The 13,373-nt window shown below is 43.2% G+C and overlaps 1 protein-coding gene across 2 annotated transcripts in view; it reads right to left on the reverse strand.

Moving 5' to 3' along the window:
* The window catches only part of HERC6 (HECT and RLD domain containing E3 ubiquitin protein ligase family member 6), a 53,205-nt gene extending 46,223 nt beyond the window's left edge, over window positions 1-6,982 (reverse strand). For both annotated transcript variants that reach the window (XM_018049316.1, XM_018049315.1), the window contains exons 1-4: window positions 6,669-6,982; window positions 4,087-4,246; window positions 2,241-2,317; window positions 730-957 (exon numbers count right to left, since the gene is read on the reverse strand). In XM_018049316.1, coding sequence (XP_017904805.1) covers window positions 730-957; window positions 2,241-2,317; window positions 4,087-4,246; window positions 6,669-6,867 — 664 coding nt within the window. In that variant the 5' untranslated portion in view covers window positions 6,868-6,982. The remainder of the gene's footprint in view (window positions 1-729; window positions 958-2,240; window positions 2,318-4,086; window positions 4,247-6,668) is intronic.

The raw sequence follows: 13,373 nt of genomic DNA on the forward strand, positions 1-13,373 counted from the left end.
AGGGGTAAAGAATCCATCTGCAATACAGGAGACTCAGGTTTGATCCCTGTGTCAGGAAGATCCTGTGGAGGAGGAAACGGCAGTCAGCTCCAGTATTCATGCTAGGATAATCCCATGAACAGAGGAGCCTGGTGGGCTATAGTCCATGGGGTCACAAAAAGAGTTGACATGACTGAGCACACAGAGGTGAATATGTTAGAGGACATGGCAAAGAGGAGTTACGGAAGAACATGAATTTAAGGTTTTGCTAATCAGTTGACCTTAGGAAGGTTAGCTGGGATTATCTAGCTCTGCCCAATGCAGTTACAAGGGTCCTTTAACTGAGGAGGAGGGGGTCAGAAAAGTCAATGTCAGAGTAACGTGACTTGAAGAAGGCTTCACCAGCCATTGCTGGCTTTGAAGAAGAAAGTCAAGAGTAGGTGCCTGTAGAATCTGGAAAAGGCAAGAAAATGGTCTGTCTTCCTCCAGGAAGCCCCTGCTGACACTTTCATTTTAGCCCAGTGAGACCTGCATCAGAACCATGAGATAATACATTTATGTTGTTTGAAGCCACTAGATTTGTGGTGATTTGTTACAGCAGGAATAAAAAAAAAGTTAATAGAGCTCCCTAAGTGATTCCAATGTGTCCCAAAGTTTGGGAACCACTGTTTTAACCTTTGAAAGTGCCCTTTGAGAACTGGTCTTTCAAGTACAAAGAAAGAAGGACTTACTATAAGCCTAACCCGTTACCTGGAGCATTATTCCCACTGAGGGCCAGCTGCCCTGCATTGTTGCTTCCCCAGCCAAATGAAGTCCCAGAGAGTGACAGGGCAAAGCTGTGGGCCCCTCCTGCAGCCACCTGCGCCAGCGGGATCCCCTCCAGGGACCTCACCCTCTGTGGGCTGGCTTGGGAGGGGAACTCCTTCCCCAGGCCCAGCTGTCCGTGGCTGTTCTTCCCCCATGAAAACACCTGGCCATCTGCAAAAGCAAAGAGGAGAAATTCAGAACTGCAAACATACTGTAATACCAAATTCAAGGAGAAACTACCACCTTAATTCTAAAAATCTTTAGAGAATAAAACAGGAGGAAAGGAGGTTAAAGTACCTACACTAAAGGCAAAGTGAGTGGCCAAGGTCACATTTAAAAATCTCTTCCAACAACATTCACTCTTCTCATCCCTCCCAGTTAAGAATAACCATGACCTTTCATCTGCTCCGGTTAAAAATCTTGGAGTCATCCTTGACTCCTCTCTCTTTTTTTTACAGCCCTCAACCCAGCAAATACTAAAGTCTCTGCTTCAAAATCTATCGAGGATCCAACTGCTTCTCACCGCTTCACTGTTACCCCCTTACCTGCCAAGTCAACATCATTTCTCTCCTGGAAAATGGCAACAGCATCTCACTGCACTCCCACATTGTATCCTTGCCCCCAGCAGTTTCTTCTCTCAACAGCAGCCAGAGTGCATTTTTTAAACCGTGTCTGATTAAACCCTTCAAGAGCTTGCTTTCTCACTCAATAAAAGGCCAATTCTTACCACGGTTCATAAGCCCCACATCACCAGGATTCCCACAATTACTTCTCAGACTGCATCTCCCCTGGCTCCCTTCTCTCCCTCTCCAGAGCCTCTGGTGCTCCTGAGCACCCTGCTGGGCATGGTCTTGCATCTGGATCAGTCCATGGCCTTAGCATCATCTGTCTCTCTCCTCTCCTTTTGGTCTTTGTTCACGTCTCACCTTATGAGGATACTTCCCTGATCTCCTTCATAAAGTAGAAAGACCCTTTCCTTCCACCTACCCCTTCGCTCTCTGTCCCCTTTCCCGGTCTCACTTCTCTTCACATCCTTATCCCTATTACACCACACAACTATTCGTCTGTGTGTTTAAGGCTCACTTCCCCTTCATCTCCCCAGAATACAAGCTTCATGAAAGCAGTCTTAGGTTTGTTCACTGCTATATCCTCTTTGCTGGAAATACTGTAGGCACTCAATAAATACTTGTGGAGTGACTGGTGGGAGTAAACAACATTTGACTAGAGAGAGATCATTTACAAGAGGTAAAAAATCAAGCTCTTCTAATGCTAAATTATGTACCCAGAGAAATGCTCACACATTTCAGATTTCTACAAGTTATTATATCTAAGTTTTCTTTTTAACTTTAAATGCATTAAAATGAACCCCAATGCATTAAAACTCAACAGGTATTATTTGTATTCAAAAAATTACTTCCTGATGACACTTACAAGATCCAAGAAGACTTTTTTACCTTCTGATAATGCCAGGGAGTGGTAGTGTCCGCAGGCAACTTGTATAATTTTTATATCAGCCAGAGTTTTTATCTTCCTATAATAATAATGATACAAAATCTATTAATTCTTCTTCAGATTGGGTCACCAAGTAGACTACAGATATTTTAAATTACTTTCTTCTATTTCTGTAATACATTTATCCCAAAGCCCTCAAACTGTTTTCGACATGACATCAATATGTATAAAAATACAGGGCAGAATCCAAAACAATATATAATGCAAAAGTGATTTTTATTGGGCTTTTAATGCATTTTATAAAGTTCTAACCTTTATACTATACTTACCAAGCTAAAAGAAAACTAAATTTCTTCATGTACATACTGTGTAGGGTTTTAGAATTTATGGAGCACTGTCACATACACCACCTACCTTAAGCCCTGTGAGATAAAGATACTATTAGGTTGATTCTTATTAAATTGCTGTTTTTGTAGATTAGAACATACTCTTGTGAGTCCCTTGGACTGCAAGGAGATCCAACCAGTCCGTCCTAAAGGAGACTAGTCCTGGGTGTTCATTGAAAGGACTGATGCTAAAGCTGAAACTCTAGTACTTTGGCCACCTCATGCGAAGAGTTGACTCATTGGAAAAGACCATGATGCTGGGAGGGATTCGAGGCAGGAAGAGAAGGGGACGACAGAGGATGAGATGGCTGGATGGCATCACCAACTCGATGCACATGAGTTTGGGTGAAATCCAGGAGTTGGTGATGGACAGGGAGGCCTGGCGTGCTGCGATTCCTGGGGTCACAAAGAGTCGGACACGACTGAGCAACTGAACTGATTATCAATTTTATACGGTTGAACCTAGGAGAACTCAAAGAGGTCAACTGGTATCAAGCTACAGAACAGATTCAAACCCTGGGCTTTTCTTTACAAGTTCAATGCTCATTCCCCCAAGTCACAGCCATCTCTTATACAATTTAATGACCAGAGAAGGTAACAAGAGGTAACTTCCTAGCATTAAAACATATGTTTTTGAAAATTTTCAGTGTATGTAATTCATGAACACACAGTTCAGACTGCTTATCATATTATTTGGCCTAGGAAGCTGTGTGTGAGGATATGATTTTTCCCCCAATTTTACTAAGTAAAATATTAGGATCCAGGGGCTTATGACAAGCCAAAAGATTATGTTGGGAGTGACACCTTTCCTCTTTCAACTTGTGTTCTCCACTTGGGGAACCTGCAAATTAACTGTCATAGATTAACAGGGAAAAAGACAAAAAAGTTCATATGTGCAGATAGAAGCTCCCAAGTAATGGAAAATTTGTACAATAACCTGAGTAGAGGTTTATATATATTAACTTAGCAGAAGGGTGTTTTCTTTTTAGGGCTTCAGTGGTAGAGTATGGAAGGTTCTATTGGGTTTTTTGATGCTAATTGTGCATTTTGTTTTCAAGAGGGCTGAATTCATAGGAAACTCCCTCAAAGGAGGATTAATGGCAGCTGCATTTTCAGGAGGCCCTGTTTTAGTCAGATGAGATATCTCTGTGGATCTTCTGGAGCTCAAATATTTTCACTTTAAAATACTCTTTATGCTAACTCTGGAGGTCCAAGTGTTATTCCCGTACATAAGATTAAGATCAAAGCGTCACAGGTTCTCACATCATGCGGCCCTTCTCTTTCACATATTCTAATTAAGTAATAATTGGTGTTCTATGTTATTTTCCCTGCCTCCTTCCCTCACAACACTGTAACCCTTCAGGTTAGGTAGTATGTTTGTTATAGTTATCTTTGGACACTGGCAATCTTGCATGGTGCCTGGCACATGAAACTCAAAGCACTAATGAACTAAAATACGTACTTAGGTATAAAAGTTGTTTCCTTAAATTCTCCAATTCCCAGCTGTCCTTCAGAAGCAGCTCCCCACGCGAAGACCCTTCCTTTGTGACAGACAGCCAGGGAGTGCTCCTTTCCACAGCTCACCAAAGCCACGTGCAGAGTTTCCAATGCCGGAATTCGTTCTTTAGGAACAAAAACAAAACAACCCACACCAAGACTGCTAATTTAATACCAAGCTTAAGAAAGTACTTTTCTTCAAAAGGAAGAGTCACTGGGATGTCTCATCTCTTCCAGTGACTTTTTTTTTTTTTTAATTTTTTTTCCAGTGACTTTTAAATCAAGGCCTAATGTCCACTTCAAAGGAGAGAAGAAAATAGGCTCATTGTGTGGCACATCTTTATGGAATATTGCTACTATTTAAAAGGATGGGCATGTGAAGGAGCAGAACCTGTAAGGACTTGATGCTTGGCCTAACACTTCTCTGTGATGGTGGAGTAAAAAGCTCAGCCAGATAAAGGGAGTGTGAGAAAGGATGGGCTCACCCCTACTCCACTCCTCTGACTTTCCAGCCCTGAACAGTGAGAACAGTGAATCCTCTGCTCAGGAAGCGATGGGCAGGGAGCCTGCCTGAGTATGAGAGGCAGATGCCAGACGCCCTCACAATTAAACTCTGGGCAAGTTACTTAATATGCCTCTGGATGGGTCAAATATGCCCACTATTGAAACTCTGAGCATTTTTCCCTACAAGACAATCTAAACTGTTTTCCTAAAGTGTTCATCTTTGAATTATTAGAGGTTTGGAGTTAAGCACATCATTACCAGTCAAGTTTTGTTAATGCTTAAGTTTTCTTTTTTAGTCTTGTGATCTTATTCTTTTCAGCGATTTACTTTTCAAACTGTGCAGCAAGAAAAAAAATTTCCAAAGATGCATACAGTCATAGAAGTAGAGCCTGGTACCTCATTGCTGGAGAAGAATTTGGCTTTAAGGATCACATTGTCCCTTCCACTTTAAGGGGATCAGGATATACCACCCCAAAGCATGCCGCTTTGGCATAAGGATGATTTTGAGCTGAAGGCAACTGAGAATCAACAGATGCAGGAAGAGTTCTCTGCCTTTCCCTATCAAACATATTAAAACATAAATGTGGCATGAATTTCTCCTGTGAAGGTACACCCGCCTCCCCCTTTCATAACAGGAAGAGAAAAGTGACTCATCACCAGAGTTGGTACTGAGATAAGACTGCATAAACAGCCTTAAGTAAAATAACCCTTAAATTTCATTAGTTTCCCCTATATATTTCAAAATCATTTCTCCACAATTGATCATTCCTCAAAACCCAAACCCCCTACTCTTTGTTAAATGGCACATAAGCTCCTAAGTCTAACCCCTTCTTTTCTGTGAACTCCTGTGCACATATTAATAAAGCTATAAGGTTTTTTCCCTCCTTAACCTGCCTTTGTCAATTTAGTTCACAGGTCCTCAGGACAGAACTAAGGGTAGAACTAAGGGTAGAGGAAAAGTTTCCCCCCCCCCAGACATAATTCTTGGCATTTAAGTAAATAACCAGAAATGTGACATTACTTACAATAATGTCAATCATAGTATTATTTACAAAAGCCCCTGATGGGAAAAAAACAAATTTCTCCAAAAGGAGAATAGTTATACTGTCAAAGCCTAGAACATTATGCAACAATTCAAAATCTATTTTAAATAGACTATAATATAGTATAGATTATAATATAATAAAAGGGCAATGTTTGTGATATTATGCTTGATGAAGAACACAACTTACAAAGTTATATAAATCTGCATGCTGCTGCTAAGTCGCTGCAGTCGTGTCCGACTCTGTGCGACCCCATAGACGGCAGCCCACCAGGCTCCCCTGTCCCTGGGATTCTCCAGGCAAGAACACTAGAGTGGGTTGTCCTTTCCTTCTCCAATGCATGAAAGTGAAAAGTGAAAGTGAAGTTGCTCAGTCGTGTCCGACTCTTAGTGACCCCATGGACTGTAGCCCACCAGGCTCCTCCATCCATGGGATTTTCCAGGCAATAGTACTGGAGTGGGTTGCCATTGCCTTCTCCAGCAAATCTGCATATACAAACCCTATAAATACATAATTTTATAAAGATTAAATATGTAATAGAAAAAAAGGCAAAAAAGAAATGCATCAAAATGTAAGTTGTCTTTGGGTGCTAGACTAATAAGCGATTTCTTTTCTTGTGTTTCTACAATAATCAATACTAGCAAAGTACTAGTATACATTATTTTAAGGGTATTTCGGAAGGAGTTACAGTGTTCAAACCACAAACCACGTTTGGAAGGTCACTCTGTTCCAGATAGGTTCGCATAGGTAAGGACTGGTCTCAAAAGGCATTTCTGTTCACAGGAACGAGGTCCAGTTTAGTTCTGCTCTGTTTCCTTTTGAAGATAAAACTACTGGAAACCGAAACAAACCTGAGGCGCGAGCAGGAAACGAAACTGATGGACCTGCGCTCCGGCAGCGCGGAACCCTGTTCACCTGTCGCCTGTGGTCCAGCAGACCCACGGCTCCAGCACCGCCACCCGCCTGACCCCTTGCCCCGCATCTGAGTCCAGGAGCTCACCTGGCTGCTCCCCGCGCGGCGTGCCTTTCCGGCCCAGCTGGCCTCGGCTGTTGTCCCCGCACGACTGGACCGTGCCGTCGCTCAGCAGCAGTAGCGAGTGATGCTCCCCACTGGCCGCCTGCAGTAACGTGTTGCCGCCAGCAACCACCTGCCGCTCCCGCAGCGGCCTTCGGCGCCCAGCGCGCCAGCAAAAGTACATCGCGTTCCCGCGCCCCTGCCGCCTGCCCGAATCTGTGAGCTCTGCCAGCCCAGCACCCAAAGGCTAGTGACGAGTGCGCGCTGATACTCAGAAAACCGGAGGCTGAGTGAGCCGCGCCTTAGCTGGTACCTCCCTGCGGTCCCTCCCTCTTCCTGCGGTCCCTCCCTCTTCCTCCGTTCCCCAATCGTCTCCCTCCTCCCGCCTTCCCTTCCTCCCGCCAGTACTGACCTGAATAGCTTTCAAGAATTAAACTTGAGCGCCAAGCTCAGAGGAGCAGATGAATGAAGCCTAAATTTTCATCCTAGCTAAACCCCTTCAGAGAAGGCAATGGCAACCCACTCCAGTACTATTGCCTGGAAAATCCCATGGATGGAGGAGCCTGGTAGGCTGCAGTCCATGGGGTCGCTAAGAGTAGGACACGACTGAGCGACTTCACTTTCACTTCTCATTTTCATGCATTGGAGAAGGAAATGGCAACTCACTCCAGTATTCTTACCTGGAGAATCCCATGGACGGAGGACCCTGGTGGTCCATGGGGTCGCAAAGAGTCGGACACTACTGAGCGACTTCACTTTTACTTTCACTTTAAACCACTTAAACGCCCTGTGACTCTGGGCAAGTTACTTAACTAATCTGTGTCTCAGCTATCATGTCTATGAAATGTAGACAGTTCAGTTCAATTCAGTTCAGTCACTCAGTCATGTCCTACTCTTTGCGACCCCATGAATCACAGCCCGCCAGGCCTCCCTGTCCATCACCAACTCCCAGAGTCCACCAAAACCCATGTCCATTGAGTCGGTGATGCAATCCAACCGTCTCATCCTCTGTCGTCCCCTTCTCCTCCTGCCCTCAATCTTTCCCAACATCACGGTCTTTTCAAATGAGTCAGCTCTTCGCATCAGGTGGCCAAAGTATTGGAATTTCAGCTTCAACATCAGTTCTGCCAATGAACATTCAGGACTGGTCTCCTTTAGGATGGACTGGTTGGATCTCCTTGCAGTCCAAGGGACTCTCAAGAGTCTTCTCCAACACCACAGTTCAAAAGCATCAACTCTTCAGTGCTCAGCTTTCTTTGTAGTCCAACTCAATACAGCAAATCTAATGTGTTAGGGTAACGTAACAGATAATACAGCGTGTTAATGTCTAGAGTACTTATAGAAGTATCTTCGTGTCAGTCCTCATCAAAACTGTTTTTGGCACTGGAAATGCAAAGTCCTCATGGTGCTTACATTCTTTTGTTTATAAACAGATAAATATTTTGTGTAATGTCAAGTGGCAACATGAAAAATAAAACAGGAGTAGAAGGTGAGGACAGATGGCACTAGCATTTTTTTAAAATAAGATATCAGGGAAGACCTCTCTGATGAAGTGACATCTGAGCAGAGTCAAGGGGATGTGGGAAGTGAGGGAATGAGTCATGCTTACGTCTAAGGGTGGAGGGTGAATGGAGGCTTCTGAACAGAGAAAGGATATGACCTAACTTTAGTATCAAAAGAATTATTCTGGCTACCATGTAGAAAATAATAGAACAGAAATAGAAAAGCCAGCTAGGGGAGGCTACTGTCAGGGTGCATGATAGAAGGATGATGCTGAGTCCAAGACTAAGGTGACATCCAAGAGGGGAAAAAAGAAGACATGATCATATTCAAAATGTTTTAAAAGCCAGCGTCTACAGAGTGGCTGATGAATTGGAAGTGAGAGGAAAGAAGTAAAGGGATTAGGATTACCTGAAGGTTGGCCTGAGCAACTGAGGTAAAAGGTGGTACGCTTTACTACAGTGGGGATATCGAGAAAGGCACTTGTGGAGAGAAGTAGAGGTGGTCGCAAAACTGGGAGTCATCAGCGTACAAATGATAGTTAAAGCCAGAAGACTGAATGAGATCGCCCGGAGAAAAGTGTGTAAAGCATGGAACAGAGGACTGATCCTGGGAGGAAAACCAGGAAGGGGAGTGTGCACAAGCAAGTGAAGAATCAGGGAATGATTAACTCTGTCAGTTGCTTTTTGAGCAAGGTTAAGTGTTGATCTTTAGATTTGGCAAAATGGAAGTCATTGGTGACCATCAGCATTAGCCATCATCTGCATTCTTTTATTTTTATGACAACATCCATTTTATACTCTCAGCTCACCTCTCTTTACTACTGCATTTTAAGTTCTCTAAAGATGACAATAAATGTTATTTTTTTTCCTACCTCAATGATGTCTAGCTCATATTAGAGGCTAATGAGTATGTATTAGACAAATGGATTAATGAGTGGTGGTTTCATACTTTTGGTTCCATTTTATTGCATGCCATATATAACCTTTCTCTGAATAGTGATTTCCTAAATGTTTGTCACTTTCCTCAGGCATAAGACACCAAGTCCTCATATTGTTTCTTTTTTTAAAAAAGATATCTACTGGAGAACTAAACTGTAAATGTATCATTTTATGTCCCTACCACCTAGCACAGTATGTGTCACTTAAAAAGAGCTCAATAAATGTTAGTGAGATAGTGAATAAATTAAAGAAATTGAGAACATTTGAGAAAGATATATTTCTCAATTAGTCTGTGTTCATGCACTTGAAAATAGTATTTAGCGCCTATTTGCTGAATGTTTACCAAGTGTTGGCTACTTTAAATAAAATATCTAACTCTTTCACCAGCTTATCTTAGTTAAGGTTCTTCTGGCTGCAAGTGACAGAAAATATGACTTAAGCGTGCTTAAGCAAAAGGGAAATTTACTGGTAAATTGTATTGTTATTCAAAAACATTTACTGTCCCTCTGCACGCTATGGCATCAAGCTTGAGTATGTGAATTTGTTCTGGCCAATGCCATGTAAGCAGGAAGCATATGCCAGGCAGATGGTTTAAAAGTCAGTACTTATTTTCCCTACTCTCTTTTCCCTCTATTACAACAACTGGTGATTTTCCAAATAGAAATTCCTCCATCATCCTGAGTCCCAGATCAAAAATAATCTAGCAGAGTTGCAGCCGTTCTATGGAGCATAAGAGAGAAACAAATCTTTGTTGTTGTAAGCCCCTAAGCTTTTTATTTTTTTTTTTCTTTTGGGAGGGCGGTGTTTATTATTGCACAGAGAACATAACTTAGCCTCTTCTGAAGTTCACATAATTGAAAAGTCCATCAGCCTAGCTGGTTTGGGGAAGTACTGTCAACAAGGGCTCATACAATGTTCAAGTGATTACATTTCTCTGTATCTCTTGCTATGAACGCTTCATCTTTGGGCCCCAACCACTGTAGTGCACAGTTCCAGAATCTCCTCTGAGGTGGCAAGAGGGTTATAGCAGCTCTAGAGTCCCTTGGACTGTAAGGAGATCCAACCAGTCCATTCTAAAGGAGATCAGCCCTGGGTGTTCTTTGGAAGGAATGATGCTAAAGCTGAGACTCCAGTACTTTGGCCACTTCACGTGAAGAGTTGACTCATTGGAAAAGACTCTGATGCTGGGAGGGATTGGGGGTAGGAGGAGAAGGGGACGACAGAGGATGAGATGGCTGGTTGGCATCACCGATTCGATGGACATGAGTTTGAGTGAACTCCGGGAGTTGGTGACGGACAGGCAGGCCTGGCATGCTGCAATTTATGGGGTCGCAAAGAGTTGAACAGGACTGAGTGACTGAACTGAACTGAACTGAGCTGAACTGAACTGAAACTTTGTATCCAGCTTTCAGCTTCACAGCCTGTGGAGAATCTGCTCACAAACAAAAGCCTCGGAGTTTAGCCATAATACTCTCAATGGACAGATTTGGATCGCGTGTCCATCCCTGTGGAGAAGGCAATGGCAACCCACTCCAGTACTATTGCCTGGAAAATCCCATGGACGGAAGAGCCTGGGAGGCTGCAGTCCATAGGGTTGCTAAGAGTTGGACACGACTGAGCAACTTCACTTTCACTTTTCACTTTCATGCATTGGAGAAGGAAATGGCAACCCACTCCAGTGTTCTTGCCTGGAGAATCCCAGGGACGGGGGAGCCTGGCAGGCTGCTGTCTCTGGGGTCGCACAGAGTCGGACACGACTGAAGTGACTTAGCAGCGATCCATCCCTGAGCCAATGAGATCTGCCTGTTGGAAGCTCATGCGTGCTCACAATCTGAGAGTGAAGAGTAGGTGGATTCCAAAATGAAAGTTGACTGTGTTGCTGGAAGAAGTGGAGGATGGATGCAGGGATTCTCTACATCAATCATGTAAACTAAGTAGTATTATTATTCCCATTTTTTAGGTAAGGAATCAAGTCTCAGAGAGTTTTGGTAACTTGTTTGTTGATAACATGCATATAGATGGCAGGATTTTAACACTAGCCAATTTGACTAGAAAGCCTATTTAATTTCTACTATAACATACTTGTTGCCGGTTTGCTGGTTTGCTGGTTTAGACGCTAAGTCATGTCCAACTCTTGCAACCCCATAGACTGTAGCCTGCCAGGCTCCTCTGTCCATGGGATTCCCCAGGCAAGAATACTAGAGTGGGTTGCTATTTCCTTCTCCAGGGGATCTTCCCGACCCAGGGATCGCACCTGGGTCTCCTGCATTGCAGGCAGATTCCTTACCAACTTAGCTACGAGGGAAGCCCATAACAACATACTTGTTGGCTTTTAACAAATCAACTGCCGTATATTTCCCCAGCAAAGGTGGGTTTGTTTGGAATCAGTGAAGAATTGCAATTCAGAGTCTGCAATCATGGGGCATCATGTGCAAATGCCCCCATGGCCAGCGAAGAACAGTTCCATGGAGGAGAAAAGGAAGTTGGGAGGACTATAGTAAGCTAAGAGCCCATGGCTTTCATTGGCTGAGTCCTTTTTCTTCCTGCTGGGCTCTGCTATGGTCCAGGGCCTGAGAGCTCCCCCTTCTGGTGTCCCAAGTCATTTAATTGAGGTTTCTATTTACTTTTTACACTTTTGAGTTCCTGATCTTTGGGCTCTCTTTGCGCTGATGGCACATCCTCACAATCCTTGCATCTAGGCAATTTCAATTCATAGCATATTCTTTCTTCATTGCACACTCCTCCCCTAATTAATAGTTGCTGAAGGTTGTAGGCTCATATTAGCAACATCTCATTTTCTATACACTTTGTATCTCCAGCATCCTACTCTACTTCAGTTATTTTGCATATTTTGTGATAATATCTCACATTATGTTTTCCTAAGAGTTACATGCAAAAAATACAGTTCTGATCATGTCATTTAACTGTTTTAATGGTTAGTGGCCTATTGCTCCAGAGATGTGCTTAGTTGCTCAGCCGTATCAGACTCTTTGCGACCCCATGGACTGTAGCCCACCAGGCTTCTCTGTCCATGGGGATTCTCCAGGTAAAAATATTGGAGTGGGTTGCCATGCCCTCCTCCAGGGGATCTTTCCGACCCAAGGATTGAACCCAGGTCTCCCTCGCTGCAAGTGGATTCTTTACCATCTGAACTACCAGTGACACAAAATTCTTTGTGTATAATTAAGGCCCTCCAAGGAGGTTCATGACATTGTACAGGAGACAGGGATCAAGACCATCCCCATGGAAAAAAAATGCAAAAAAGCAAAATGGCTGTTTGAGGAGGCCTTGCAAATATCTGTGAAAAGAAGAGAAGTGAAAAGCAAAGGAGGAAAGGAAAGATATACCTATTTGAATGCAGAGTTCCAAAGAATAGCAAGAATAGAAAAGAAAGCCTTCCTAAGTGATCAATCCAAAGAAATAGAGGAAAACAACAGAATGGGAAAGACTAGAGATCTCTTCAAGAAAATTAGAGATACCAAGGGAATATTTCATGCAAAGATGGGCTTGATAAAGGACAGAAACAGTATGGACCTAACAGAAGCAGAAGATATTAAGAAGAGGTGGCAAGAATACACAGAAGAACTGTACAAAAAAGATCTTCACGACCCAGATAATCACAATGGTGTGATCACTCACCTAGAGCCAGACATCTTGGAATGTGAAGTCAAGTGGGCCTTAGGAAGCATCACTATGAACAAAGCTAGTGGAGGTGATGGAATTCCAGTTGAGCTATTTCAAATCCTGAAAGATGATGCTGTGAAAGTGCTGCACTCAATATGCCAACAAATTTGGAAAACTCAGCAGTGGCCACAGGACTGGAAAAGGTCAGTTTTCATTCCAATCCCAAAGAAAGGTAATGCCAAACAATGCTCAAACTACAGCACAATTGCACTCATCTCACACGCTAGTTGAGTAATGCTCAAAATTCTCCAAGCCAGGCTTCAGCAATACATGAACCGTGAACTTCCAGATGTTGAAGCTGGATTTAGAAAAGGCAGAGGAACCAGAGATCAAATTGCCAACATCCGCTGGATCATGGAAAAAGCAAGAGAGTTCCAGAAAAACATCTATTTCTGCTTTCTTGACTATGCCAAAGCCTTTGACTGTGTGGATCACAATAAACTGTGGAAAATTCTGAAAGAGATGGGAGTACCAGACCACCTGACCTGCCTCTTGAGAAACCTATATGCAGGTCAGGAAGCAACAGTTAGAACTGGACATGGAACAACAGACTGGTTCCAAATAG

The sequence above is a fragment of the Capra hircus genome, chromosome 6 (genome assembly GCF_001704415.2).
Source record: "Capra hircus breed San Clemente chromosome 6, ASM170441v1, whole genome shotgun sequence".
NCBI lineage: Eukaryota > Metazoa > Chordata > Mammalia > Artiodactyla > Bovidae > Capra > Capra hircus.